The 15039-nt window shown below is 41.6% G+C and overlaps 1 protein-coding gene across 1 annotated transcript; it reads left to right on the top strand.

The window, feature by feature from the left end:
- The first annotated feature begins 3877 nt into the window (after nucleotides 1-3877).
- FIGNL2 (fidgetin like 2) lies at nucleotides 3878-6053 on the top strand. Its single transcript, XM_015818169.1, has one exon. The coding sequence runs from the start codon at nucleotides 3878-3880 to the stop codon at nucleotides 6038-6040; it is 2163 nt and encodes a 720-aa protein (XP_015673655.1). The 3' UTR covers nucleotides 6041-6053.
- Nucleotides 6054-15039: the final 8986 nt, after the last annotated feature.

The raw sequence follows: 15039 nt of genomic DNA on the forward strand, positions 1-15039 counted from the left end.
GGACGATTCCGGATCTCTTAACCTTCCGCCGCGCCCTCAAGACATGGCTTTTTCAACAAGCGGGCCTGACCTAAGGTGAGTTTTAAATAGGGACAATTTTTAAACAATTTTAAAGAGCCACAGCTACCAATATTTGGATTTTAATTGGTTTTTAGCAGGGGAAAATTTTTTGTACAATGTTTTAATATGCTGTGAGCCGTCCTGAGTCCCATGGGGAGAAGGGCGGCATATAAATTTAAATATAATAATAATAATAATAATAATAATAATATAAGGACAGTGTTGAGCAATGATTCTATATCAAATGGCGTTTTCCCATACAACTTCAGATCATCCACATAAAGGAGGCAGGATAGCCTGGTAGATGTTTTTGATGTTTGATAAGGCATGGCCTGAATTATTTAGCAGTGTTGATAGAGGAATCAGTGCAAAGACAATCAGGAGCGGTGATAAGTTTCCTTGAAAGATAGAACATAGATTCCTGTCTTGATATTAACTTCTCCTAGTCTGTCACTATTGACCAACAATTGCCTCTTCGTAGTGTCATTAATCATGGCAAAACATTTCTGACTTCTGTTATTTCTAGGCATGTGATTATCCAATCACGTGGCAGAGAGTTGAATGCCTTTTTGTAGTCAATCCATGCTACATTCAAGTTGGTCTTCTTTCTCTTGCAGTTTTCCAAAATCTTGTCAAATAGGGGTTGATTTTTTTGTTCCTCTGCTGTTTCGGCGGTTTCCTTTCTGCTCAGGTGGAAAGCTTGTTTTCAACTAGATCAGTGATGGCGAACCTTTTAGAGACCGAATGCCCAAAAACTGGCCCCGCCCCTGCTCCGCCCCCCATCCCCTGCCCCACCTGCCCGCAGGGCCACTCACCGCCTCCAAGGCCCGCCGCAGATCGCCCAGACAGCCCAGCAGCACTATGGCGGTCACGCCCTCTGCCCGCGCCCTGCAGCATCAACTGTGCATGATGGGATATGAGGGCAGAGTCTTGTCTACGCTGCCTGGCTGCCATGTCCTTGGCTGCGCTGCTCCACGTGGGCCACGCTCAGGGGCAACTCTCCTTCAGGGGGGCTGCTGGAGAGGAGGGGGTCACGGGGGGAGGCGCGGCTGGGGTAACAGCACGTGTGCCCACAAAGAGGGCTCCGAGTGCCGCCTCTGGCACCCGTGCCATAGGTTCGCCACCACTGAACTAGATGCTATTGAACTACCACATCAGTTAGCAATTTGAAAGTTGTTGGTAAGCAGGTAATTGGCCTATAGTTGCCGGATGCTGCCTCTTTTGTTGGATCTTTCATTATCAGTTAGGTTTTGCCAGATGTTAACCAATCTTTAATTTTGCCTTCTTGTTAAACTGTTTGGCAAGGAGTGGATGTAGCCTCTGTTCTGTTATTTCAGATTCTGATGTTGTTCTTTCTAGAACTGGTGCATTCTTTCCAGATATCCTCTTCTCATTGGGCTTGAAGGTTAGGGCTTCTTCTCTTCTGAAGAGAAGAGAAATTCTCCCTGCTAGCCCATCTTCAGAGAGAAGTTCCCTGAAGATGGGCCCTAGCCACGAGTCCAAATGCTCGGAAGACAAAACCTGGTGACCAGCTCAGATTGGATCCTGCAACCTGATGTATCCTTTGGGAATGTCATCAAATTGTTCACATAATATAATTTTAACCTGATGGCAAAGAGCTTCAAAAAGAACCTTTCATGGAAGGAGGAGCAAATCAGATTTTGTGAAATTAAGAGTAAAATCGCCTATAGAGATCAGCCAGCCTAATTACATGTTTTTGATGATATCATCTAAGTGGGCTACAACAGTTATTTATGAAAATGGCTTCAGCGTCATGGCAGATAGCTCGGTGAAATGTTTTCACTAAAGACAGTCCTAGGAATAAAAATAAGAAAGAAACTAAACTATGAGAGTATCATAATGCCAAAGATGAGGGCTTTGCATTGATCTGTGGTTTGGATTGCTTCAAGGAAGAACTTCTGAGTGGGATACTTGTTGACAATAGGGAGAACCAGAGCCCTGTCTGAAAGCCTGCCCCACAGAGTCAGTCTTCTGATGTTGGAGGCATGGAGTTCATCCCTTCTTTTGCCAGCAGATAAAAAGGCCAATTCTATTGAGCACAGGGAGGCACAGAGCCACCTGGATGGTTGGAGGAAAAAGTCTTGTCTCATTGACACATTGAGGTATGACATTCAGAACAGGGATAACTCTACTTCACAGGCTGGAAATCTCCCAAAATCTGAGGTATAGTCACATTTGGAATAATGTACATAGTTTTGAGTTGTTGCACACCAGACAAGACCAGAAGACCACAAGCAGAAAGAAACTAGCAATCAATATTATATTTATAAAAACCAAACTATAGGTGTAAACTGAATTATAGATTGCATAGTAGATTACATACTATAGATGGCTTTAGCTTTACTAAAGGCTGCTGCATTTAATAGTTAGATAAGATGTTAGATACTTCTCTGGCAGAATTTTGGAAATTTCTTAATTTTCTAATTATATTTTCTGGCTTTTACTACTATTTAGATGCTCCCCACTTCAAACTGGCAAAAAAAAAGTCATGTATTGTGGGGGTTTTTTAGCAACTGGGGGCAAAGGGGTCTCTTAGGGCTGTAAAAGGGGAATTGTGGGCTGCATTCAGCCTGTAGCTTGTCCACACTTGTACTATAGAAGTGACAATGCAATATATTTAAAAAGAACCCGTTAATTCCCTTGCTAAAATCTTATTAATGATATTAATACATGTAGTCCTAGACTTATGACAGTTCATTTAGTGACTGTTCAAAGTTACGACGACACTGAAAAAAGTGACTTATGACTTTTTTTCACACTTACGACCATCGTAGCATCTGCACGGTCATGTGATCAAAATTCAGACGCTTGGCAACTGACTCATATTTATGACAGTTGCAGTGTCACCTTTTGTGACCTTCTGATAAGCAGAGTCAAGGGGAAGCCAGATTCACTTAACAACCATGTTGCTAACTTAACAACTGCAGTGACTCACTTTACAACTGTGGCAAGACAGGTCGTAAATTGGGGCAAAAATCACTTAGTAAATGTTTTGCTTAGCAACAGAAATTTTGGGCTCAATTGTGGTTGTACGTTGAGGACTACCTGTATTAAACTAATATGCAACAACCAGATGACATGCCCTAGTCATATATGTTAATGTGCCTTCAGATTTATTATAGAAAGAAAGGCAGTTACACAACTCTTTATCTAGTAGTAAAAGTAAACTCTTCACATTGAGCTCTGTTCCTTGGGACTATAGGATTTTATATAATATTTCCGGGCAATTATATAGTCCAGGCAGAAGAAGAACATCATGGCTTCAAAATCTAAGGAACTGGTTTGAACAAAACTCAGCAGCACTTTTTTGTGCGGCTGCTGATAAAAACAGGATCGCCAACATGATCGCCAATGTCTGATAACGGATATGGCACAAGAAGAAGAAGAATTATATAGTTGTGATTTGCCATTGCTTTCTTGCAGTATGCTTTTTCAATATTGTCTAGTCTCCATTCCTAGTATTTCCAGTAGCTACGTATCCATAGGTATTTTGCTGTCTAAGGTTGACCGGCTGCTGACACACTGCAGGGCTGATCCAGGCCTTCACATAGGAAGCTCAGAGTATATTCTTAGTTTAGATACTCCCAGCTTTTTCATTTTTTTTCAATTTTATTTATCCAGCTTATTCTACTTTGCATGGTTGTTATGAATATATATATAAATATCTCTGTATTTTGTGCAGTAATAATCGTAGGTAATTCTCAAATGAGCCACTGGGTTTGTTTCAGGGTGCATTTCCTTTTAAATCTGAAGCTAATTCTGGTTCCTTTGTTCTTTCCTTCTAGCTCTGTCAAAGATGCACTGGACACCAGAGCATGCCCAGCCCCTGAATCAGTGGCCAGAGCAGCACCTTGATGTCTCCTCCACCACCTCCTCACCTGCCCACAAATCTGATCTCTACCATAGCAATAGGCAGCGCTTCAACTATGCCTGGGCCAATGATGACATCTCTGCTCTGACTGCTTCCAACCTGCTGAAGAGGTATGCGGAGAAGTACTCAGGAGTCCTCGACTCCCCTTATGACCGGCCATCAGCACTCAACACCTATGGGGATGGTGCCTTCGGACCCCTCAATGGACAGAAGGGGGAGGTGGAGCCTTGGTCAATGGCCCACAGCGCCGAAGGAGTTTACCCTCTGACCCCAATGCATGATGGACTGTCCAGCTCCAAGGGGATTGTCCCTCCTCCTGTCACACCGGGTAATGGTCTTGGTACATCCCCCGTGGTTTCCACTAACCTGTCTGACTCAATTTATCCCAGTAACACTTGTGGTGGACCCACCACATCTGGCAGCCTCGGGGCATCTCAGGAGTATCCGTCGGGCTACAGTGGAGCCTACCTGCCCTCAGGCTATTGCAGCCAGCCCACTTCAGCACTTCCCCCTCCGCACCCACCCACCCACCTGCATAGCTCTGGCCTCTTGCAGCCCAGCCATCCTTCCACCACCCTTGTCCCTGGATATACTTCTTCAGGACCCATGTACAATTACACTTCAGGGAGCTACCCAGCCCAGCCCAGTTATGGTGCCATCCACCCTCCCCATCCTTCAGCTTCATATTTACCCTCAGGCATTGCTGCCCCCACACCCATCCCCCCTTCCTCTCGCCCTCCTGTGGTCCCTGGTTACAGCTATCAGAGTCCTCTCTCTGTAGCACCCTTGAGTGGTGAATCAGGGAGCTCTTTGAAAAGAAAGGCCTTTGATATCGCTGGCGGGGAGGATGATGGCGAAGGCAGGTATCGCAAATACAGCTATGAGCAACCAAAGTCCCCATATCAGATGTCCGACAATGGTGAATGTAGAGGGAATGGATTCAGCCGGAGCTCAGAGGTGCCTTTCAAAGGTGGGAAAAGGCCAAGTGGAGCAGGAGTGGTGGCAACCACAGTGGCTTCCGAGGAGCCCATTGGAAAGTTCAACAACCAGGCTATGAAAGGAATGGTCTCTCCAGCTTACAGTGTTAGTGAAGCCCCACTGAGGGCTAGTGAGAGCTTTGAGAAATTCACTCCTCCAGCTGCCAATGGGGAGCATGAGGGGGACTCCTTTGCTCTAAGGATGCAGCCCAAAACAACAGCATTCAGCGGTGACAATAGCAGCCAGCCAGTAGAAGAACAGCTGAAAACCATGGACCCTTTCATTCTGGAATTGGTGAACAACAAAGTAATTGACTGTGGCCCTCCAGTCCAGTGGACGGACATTGCAGGACAAGTCTCTGTCAAAGCTGCCATTGAAGAAGAGCTTGTATGGCCCATCCTGAGGCCTGGCGCATATACTGGTGCAAGCCAACCACCCAGAACCATCCTGCTTTTTGGGCCTCGTGGTGTAGGGAAGACCCTGTTGAGCAGGTGCATTTCTACCCAGCTGGGATCTACCCTGTTGAAGCTCAGTGGGACAGCCTTAGTCTCCAAGTGGAAGGCTGAGGCTGAGAAAATCCTACAGACCACCTTCTTTATATCCAACTGTCGGCAGCCTGCTGTTATTCTCCTCACCGACTTGGAATCTGTCCTAGAAGACGCTGCCATCTTGAAGTCCCAGTTGCTCACCTACCTGGACAAGCTTGCTACCTCAGCTGAGCAGAATGTGGTTGTCATAGCAACCACCACCAGGCCTGGTACTCTGGATGAAGCCACCCAAAGAAGGTTTGCCAAACGATTTTACATCTCCCCGCCAGACAGCATTGCAAGGCGGCAGATTCTGCACCATGCTTTAGCTCAGCAAAACTACTGTCTCAGTGAGAGGGAGATGGCCTCCATTGTCCAACTTACTGAAAGCTACTCGGGCAGTGAGCTGCTCCAGCTCTGTCAGCAGGCAGGGACCAACAAACTGCATAGCCTGCCTGGCCAAATCCAACCCACTTCCTACAAAGATTTCGAAAGTGTTTTCTGCAAGATCCACCCTGCTGTCTCTCAGAAGGAGTTGGACCTGTATGTGGAATGGGATAAAATGTATGGGTCTCACAATTAGTGGGGAAGCGCCTGTTCTTCTTTCCAAATAATGTTTAATCTTTTTGAGAGGAAGCTACTGGAAACATTGAATTCTCTGTTTGCTCTTAAAGGTCTTGGGGCGCTGTGGGTTCCAGTTTCTGAGAGTCTCATATCTCCTTCCCTGTGAAAACGTGGGAAAGGGTGAGAAATAGTTTTCATCTCTTTAAAAGCAAAAAGCCACACCAATTGGATGCAAGTCCTCCCCTAGACTGACTGACATGCAGCTTGTTTTTTAAAATATGTCTGAAAGTTTGTGTGGTGGTTGTCAGATCTCTATGTTAATGAAAGGTAGTTGCTCAATGAACTCAGGATAACCTATTTATTATTGATCTGTTTTTCTAATCAACCCTTTCCAGCCAGCATTGTAAAATATTCTGCCAGGTATTACCCCTTTCCCAGCACCTTTTTAGTGCTGCACACCTCAAACACTTCTGTCTGACTCTTCACATTTCTGTTGCAGCCTCTCTCTATCTTTTTACCCTGGAGAAACTCTTGAAATAATTGTTTAGGTCTCAGGGAAGCCCTGCATAAAAATAGCCAAAAAAGAAGAAGATACAAATACCTCACAATTCAATTCACTTCTAACCTACACCATCCACATTTTATAATATTTACAACAGCAAAATGGCAGACTGGCAGCAACATCGTGGTGTATAAAAATTCCCACCACTGTCAATACTGGTGTTGCCTGGCTTGCAAAGTTCCCAAAAAACAATTTATTTTTTTTTCCCGAGCATGATGTCTGGCAGAATCCCATGGTTTTGTCAAACTCTAATTAGGGAAGGTTGTCCTATAGCAGTGGTGGTGAACCTATAGCACGGGTGCCAGAGGCGGCACTCGGAGCCCTCTCTGTGGGCACGCGCGCCGTCACCTCAGTCCTAGGCCTTCAGCTGGGTTTTATAAAACCTTTTCGCTTTAGGCCTCTGCCGCCATGTGCAAAAAAAAAAAAAAAAGGTTCAATCAGTCAATTTCAACTTCTCGCAGGAAAAAAAAAAGATCTTGCAAAGTTGGAATTGATTGAACTTTTTAGTCCCATCCAATCTGCCGTTATCACCTCAGCCACTCCCAGCCAATGGGCCACACCCACCCAGCATTCGACGATGTATAAGTAGGTTTTGGGTTGCAGTTTGGGCACTCAGTCTCTAAAAGGTTCGCCATCACTGTCCTATAGGTAACCACCTATGGGTCATTCACTTATTATTTCTCAACAGACTCATTTTCAGAGGCATAACTTACCATAAAGCAGGTGGCATCAATATCTTTTAAGAGAAGGGGGTTGGGATTTTTAAAAAATGTAGATTGTTGAATAAGCTAGGCTCTTTTTTATTTTTCTAATGTATGTAGTAGTGGTTTTTTCCCTTTTTTTAACTACTCAGGAAAAATAATTTACCTCAAAAAATAAAGAATGTTTGCATTTTTTTTAACTCAAGGAAAATAAAAATGATTTGGAGGGATTACAAATGTGCTTTATAAGGTGCACAAGAGAAAAAAAGCAAGAATAAACTTGAAGTTGTTACAAAGATAAAAGTTGAATGTATTTCAGGGGCGTTTCACAATATATAATGCCATAACTTACTTTCTTTTTGTTTAAAGAAAGCATTTTTGCCATAGCATTTAGGTGGAGTAATGTGTCTTCAAAGAATAAGAAGTATTAGTATTGTAGTTTCAAAGCCATGGCTAGTACCACTTTTTAAAGGAATCTTTTTATTACATTTCCAAATTCCAAATGGCCAAGTCATGTTTCCTTTTCCTATGCTTTTTATAGGACCTCATATAGTAAGATTTCCATAATAAAAGAAAATGTCCATTTGAGCTTCCCAAAATATTTTGAGGCAAAGCAAAACAAACATGGACCTGTGGTCCCTATCAAATTATCCCAAGGACCATGGCATTTTTCCTAACTTGGTTGCCCTCAAATTCCTGGTTGAATCTCCCAGAATTCTCCAGCTAACATGGGCATTTCTGAGAATTGTAGGAGCCAGACTGGGGAAACCTGGCCTATAGGATTCAATGAGTATCTGCATGTGGAGAAGGAAGTTAGTAGATGAATACCGGTAGGTGCCCTTTTAGGTTCTTCATTCAAGGTTGAGAAGCTTCTACTAAATCTAATCCTCTGATCCAGGGGGTCTTCAAACTTGGTCCTTTTATGACTTGTGGACCTCAACTCCCAGAATTCCTCAGCCAGGCATGCTGGCTGAGGAATTCTGGGAGTTGAAGTCCACAAGTCATAAAAGGGCCAAGTTTGAAGACCCCTGCTCTGATCCATCCCAGAGCAGGGGGGAGGTATGTCAGCCATGGAGCTAGAACATTTATTTCCAATCACCCCTGCACAATTTATTTTTTCTGCCTCTTGCATTTTTGTCCCGACCTGGGAGTCACAATTTAAGAGGTAAATCTATGTAGGTTTATACTCTGTAGTGTTCCATTTATAGGTTCACGTGTAAGTAAATGGAGGGCATGTCTTGTAAATGTTTCTGTAAGTGAATAATGTTACCCTCTGTGTAAGCATGTAAGAAATCCTGCCTTTATGAAAATACGGTTGAAAATGGAATCATGTGACTTAGGAGAGACTTGTACCCTCTCAAGCAGGAGATACACAGCAGGAGACTCTCATGTGCCTATTTTGCATTGTCATTTTGTTGTTATTGTTGTTGCAGTATGTTGCCATACTGAATAATTCTAATAGAGTGGTGTGTTTCTCAACTTCAGGAGCTTTAGGATGTGTAGACTTCAACTCCCAGAATTCCCCAGCAAGCATGTAATTAAAGGTGCTTGAGGTTGAGAAACACTGAGATAGAACCTGCTAGTTTAATATGTATAGCCCAGATTGAGCATAATATGAGGCCTCAATTAATACACCTGCAGAGTTAAGTCATCTTTTGTCCCCATCTCCCCTCAAAATCCTTCAAACCCCAAAGTTAGTTTTGGAGAAGAAACTGACAATTCTTGCATCTAAATATTCCCATTTTGTAAAAGTTTACAAAAAACACTTCTTGGAATATGGAGAGAAATTGATCAAAGGTAAATCTCCAAATATTAAAATTACTATAGTACAGACATGTCAAACTCGCGACGTCACGTGATGTCGCGCAATGTATCAGAGCTTTTTCGCCATTGTCGGCAATGGGGTGGGCGTGGTTTCCCGATGACGCATCCGGCCTGCAGGGCGGCAGTTTGACACCCCTGCTATAGTAGATAGGAACCATCTGACTATATGGGATAATAAGTTATTAAAAAGTTTATAAAGAATTTCCTTTGTATATTCATAGTGCAGTAAGTCAAACCTAAGTTCCCTATTCAGGAGTAGGCTGGATTTTAATGGCACCCAGACTCTTTCTATGATCCCTGGAATTCTGCCTTCCCCTCAAAACTGCCTTGCCAAAATGTAATAGCAAACCAATAATTTGTTTTCCTTTTCCACAAATAGAGAGTAAAAGTACAATAAAGTTGTTAAATTCCATCAGATAGAAGACACCTGTTTAACCAGGAGGACTGAAGTTCTCCAAAAGGAGGAAGCTTCTCAGGTGAGATATACTTCTTTTGCCAAAGTACTGGTTTATAAACCACAATGCCTTAGAGCAGTACCAAACATTATGGCTTAGTGCAAATTCTGATGCCAGCAGGAGTCATGTTTGGGATACATCAATATCTACTCTATTTCAAATATAGCTAAATCTGGATCCAACCCAAATCCATGTGGACAGAACCAGAGAAAGGTAATTGGCTTAAGAACTATTAGGGGATGAGTGACATCTTTAAATAGGTACTTTTGAGATACTTCCATATTCTACAGTTATAAGAATATCTCAATAAGGTCAATATAATTTGCATGTAAAGCACAGCATTAAAGTAGGAGACAGAACAAGCACTCGCATTTGCATTTAGCACTCAATGACAGGCTCCCTTGCAATGTCTTACTGGTGACTTCACACCTCTTCCTTCTTCTTCTTCTTGTGCCATATCTGTTATCGGACGTTGGCGATCATGTTGGTGATCCTGTTTTTATCAGCAGCCGCACGAAAAAGTGCTGCTGAGTTTTGTCCAAACCAGTCCCTTAGATTTTGAAGCGTCTTATTACTGCAAATTAATTAGCCAAAGTAAATAATAATCTCATATGGTTTAGAATAGGTGGGGAACTATGGCCTTTTTATGACTTATGGACTTCAACTCCCAGAATTCTAGAAATTGGTCATAGTTCCTCAGCCCTGTTTTAGAAGAAGCCAGAAATTCCGCTTAACATCTCTAAAGATCATCTCTTCTTTAATCAAGAGATGGACTCCTTTGCCAGTCTAGTTATCAGATTAGGAATTTAAATTATATAAGGGATCTGGATTTTATTAGCTGCTTAAGGATCACAGTTGAGATGATGCAGAGACAAAACCAAAGCAAAGATTAACTACTTGATTCCATTTAGGATTTTTTTTCCCTGTACATTTTGAAATGAAAACAAACATTGCTGAGTTAAAAAGCTGGCTGAAAGTTGTAAACCCTACAGTTGTGGCTTAAGCAGTCAATTGTCATTTATGTTTCTGTTAAACCAAAGCACTTAATATCAGAAAAACAGAGCTGATTCAGAAGACTCCCAGTTCAGATGTGGATTTAATGGGTGTCTTTGGATAAGTCACAATCTTCCAACCTCATTTTTCCCATTTTGTAATGGAGACCTGTCTCTCACAGACTTTAAGAGGATTTCATTAGGCACTTTGCATACAATAAGTACTATATTTAAAAAAGACCAACCTCTTCATCCATCGATCACTGAATGGAACCACTCAATAAAAGTCCTCTCTAAATGTTGACTTAAGAGCTGATGCTCACCCTTCCAGCTAGGTCAGCCCTTGATGCTATATAACTGGACAGTGTAATCATCTGCTTGGAAAATATTGCATTTGGGAGAATTTGCATAATAGAAAAGTAAGGGTTAAACTTCCAGTCTTTCCATTTGTTTTTTTCTTTTCAGCTTTTAGCCCCTTGGCTCCTTCCTGTGAAAACCAAAAATGTGGAGAAGAAAGAGGATCACAGAAGTGATCCTTGATCTTTTTATTAGGTGAAGACCTTTCATTAGGATTGTGTGTATTAATAATCTATCATACAGTTATTTAGCTTGCAAATCTGAAACTGTTAAAACCCACAAAGAGATAAATTGTATGATAAATTTAGGACAATCAAGCCCATGGCACCCATTCTGGTTAAATTTGATATTTTAACAAATATCTTTACTGCTACTAAGGGTCTTGTTGATTCATAACCATCTTTTGCCCTAAGTTTTCTTAATGCCTAATAATAAATGAAAAAAATCAATTACCATCAATGTTAAAACCTGCTGTAGGTTAAGTAGTAAGGGGAGATGGTTGATTTTCTCAGTAAGAAAATTCAGTTTGATCAGTTAGCACTTTATTTTGGAATTAATGGAACATTATTCTGATCAAGGTTTATTTTTTTCTTATATTTATATTTTCCTGCCATTATTATTGCTTTGTGAAAACCTCTCTCTCTTTTGTATATTCCATCTCTTTTTTTATTCTTTATAATGTCAGTTGATTTTTCCTTTCTAATTCACATGCTCCTATTTTTTTGTTGTATTCTCAAGATCACCTGGCAATTTATAAGTCATTGTGAGCCTAGTGATTGATAAACATTTGTAGGGAATTTTCTGATTTTTTTTCTAACTGAGGAAGCAACCTGCAATGTTGTATTTCCCCAAATCAGAGGTCAGTTGCACATTCACTTAACAGTCATTTTTCCTGAACATTTTTTTAAATGAAGGATGGGAAGAACAAATAAAGGAAGCTATTCTTCCTTCTGTCTGTCCCAGCTAGACCCTGGAATTACTTCCACAAGCTGAATCATATGATTGGAATTGGGGGGGGGGGAGGGGAAAGCTGCCAGAAAACTAGAGGAAATAGCTGGAATGAAAGGTTTCCAGGGAATAATAAACTGGAAGAAGAGTTAAGTACTTCTGTGGTTTTCTGCAGTCCTCAAGTAGTCCTCAACTTACAACCAATCATTTAGCGACTATTCAAAATTATAATCACACTTATAACCAGTGGTGGGATTCAAATATGTGAACAACCAGTTCTCTGTGTGGATGCCGCTTCCGGAAGTCCATTCTGGGCCTGGGCAACAAAAAATTAGCTACCGGTTCTGCCAAAGTGGTGCAAACCGGCTGAATCCCACCACTGCTTACGACCATTGCAGCATCCCCATGGTCATGTGATCTCAATTTGGGCACTTGGCAGCCGGCATGGTTTACAGGGGTTGCAGCATCCCGGGGGTCCTGTGATCACCATTTGCGTCCTTCCCAGCCAGCTTCCAACAAGCGAATCAATGGAGGGGGCCTGATTTGCTTAATGACTGCATGACTCACTTAACGTGGCAAAAAAGCCCATAAAACCTGGGGCAACTCACTTAACTGCCTTGCTTAGCCATGGAAATTCTGGTCCCAGATTCTGGTCATAAGTTGAGGACTACCTGAACATCCACAGGATAGTAGGCAGTTGCCTCCTTGTTTCTTATTCTGTTGAAAGGCCACTGACTTCTGAATGACTGTGAAGGAAATTGTCATGTTTCCATCGAAGGGTTGTTGTTTTTATTATCTGCTTTCCTTAAGATTGTATATTCCTGTATATGTACAGACCCCTCTTTTTCCTCCTTTAGTGGAATGGGGAGAGATTTCAGCCTAGACCACTCCATGTTTATTACGGTCAAATGATCTCCTCCCCATGTGGAACATCTCAAATTCTCCTTTCTTCTCTGCCTTTTTTCCTTTGGTTTCTCTGTCCACCTTTAGCCCTCATTAAGCAAGGTTGTGGTTTTTCCCTGTTCCAGGTCATTTTTGCTTCTCCTGTCTGGGATGATCATTTGTAGGTGTGATGTCAGCTATTTTTCAAAACGTTGGATAGGAGCTGAAGGGTAAGGGGAAAATTAGTCAAGATCTCAGCATTAGAAAGCATAGGTTGGTTTTTCCCCTGCATTTCATTTGCCTGATAATGATCTTTTCCTATCTGGGCTAGTGTGGGAACAAACAACAATAAAAAGTATCATCTGAGATCAGAAATTAAACTAGCACTTTCTTGAGGCTTGAATGGAAGCTTCCAACAAAGCAGTATTCATCTCATAGGCAACCATACATAGACATAAATAAACATCAGAAAAGAATCACACACATACTGTACAAGACCAGACCTTGTTTGGAGATGAAGGTCCTCCCAATGTAACACTTTCCAAGACCATTGAATATTGTGAAGACACAATACAATTTTTTTTGTTTCAATTATATAATGAACAATTGCCAATTGCAGCCTATATTACAAAATTCAGCAACCTTTTCTCCCTCAGCTAAAGTTTGCTGCAATGTACAATTCTACAACACCAAATATAGTACATAGTATGGTACACTTTTCTGAAAATGACAACATTTTGTGATAAAAGAAAATTCTTACTCTTCCCGGTTGTGTGTTTGGAGGTGAAATGGAAATACTTTTCCCGATGGCCTCAATACAGTAGAATTAGCCTGCTTTTATTTTGCTGAGGCATAGTGGGTTCCCTCCCTTTTCTTTTTCTCTCTTCACACTAGATGAGCCTGTTTCAAAATAAATTGTGGCAAATGCATTTTAGGAGACCATGCAACTGCACATTTGAGCACTGAATTCAAATTTCTTTGCACGAAATACAGATTGTGTAAATAGTGTTTGGATCCACTATAGAATGTTCTCTATTAGACATTCAATGGAATTTCTGCTAGAAATATAATGTGTGACAGTGATTCTGTTCAGGCTCAGGCACCAAAGATTTAATAACCTCCTTGACCTTTGACTGTCCAGTGTGAGGCAAGTAATTCACAGGCATCCTCCTCTTGAAGATGTTTTGTGGTGGTAGATTGTACAGTATTAAGATAAGATGCAGCGGGGAGACTTTTCTCCTGGTGCATTGTACATTGTATCCTCATAAGAGTGTTGTATTATTCTTTTTGTCAATAAATTAACTCTTAAGGTGAGAATCATATGAGATTTGTAGGAGCTGCACCTAGTCTGGTCCTAGCTATTGGGCTGGGGTGTTGTGTGAATGTGTATACTTTGGGGGGACATGGATCAAGGAAGACTGAAGGAGGCTGGCTTATAATTGGCCAGCTTTCCAGATTATTTTCTTTTGAAACAAAGCCAATTTTCTTTGGTTTTGAGAAACTTGGGAAAACGGGCAAGATATGAGATTAGGTCCTAGGAAGTAAAGCTGATCTAGTCTGCTTTATTAGCATGTTTATTTTTTGCCTTTTCTGAGGTGAAGCAGGAAACCCTTAATAGTAGAGGGTTTTGGGGGTTTTTTTTTGGCAGGACAACTTTGGGGATTCTGAGATTAGGAAATTAATTTATAGGAATTAACTGAAAAGTATTTGGAGTGGTTGGTGTTTGAAGTTCAGGACTCCACTTCGATGGGTGTCTAGCTTTTGGTCTTGGAGATGTTACCTTTCTGTTAATCTTGCTAGTTTGCCTTCCAAGGAAGTAAGCACTGGGTTTCAAATGTGGAAATAAATCAGATGTCTAGTTTGGAGTTTGAAATTCAGATACCAGATTTGAGTTTATACACAGGTTCTAGTTCTATCCAATTATTCATCTATAAGTAATCCTTTACTCAATCAGTGACAATATCCAGCTATACATCTTCAGGAACTATATACATACAGCATCCTTTCCTAATTGTTTCTTGTCAGCACACTGGTATACAGAGATGTGCTGCCTCTGAAGGTTAGTCTTCATTTAGCTGCTCCCATTAATGCAGGAGGCTTCCATGTGCCAATTTAAAATCAGAACCAGTGAAATTAAAATAAAGTGTAGGTATAGCAGTGATTTGTCAGATTGAGAGGATTTACTCCCCAAAGAGAGAAGCACTTGCCAAGTGTAATTTTGCATGTGCTTATGAGGAAGAGGGAAAATATTATGTTGCTTCCATTTCCCCCCCCCCACTTCATATTGAATGATATTT

The sequence above is a fragment of the Protobothrops mucrosquamatus genome, unplaced genomic scaffold, assembly GCF_001527695.2.
Source record: "Protobothrops mucrosquamatus isolate PMUCROS unplaced genomic scaffold, P.Mucros_1.0 scaffold691, whole genome shotgun sequence".
NCBI classification, from domain to species: domain Eukaryota; kingdom Metazoa; phylum Chordata; class Lepidosauria; order Squamata; family Viperidae; genus Protobothrops; species Protobothrops mucrosquamatus.

Coding starts and splice junctions, on each gene's coding strand:
- FIGNL2 (XM_015818169.1), top strand. CDS start 3,878: ATGCACTGGACACCAGAGCATGCCCAGCCCCTGAATCAGTGGCCAGAG.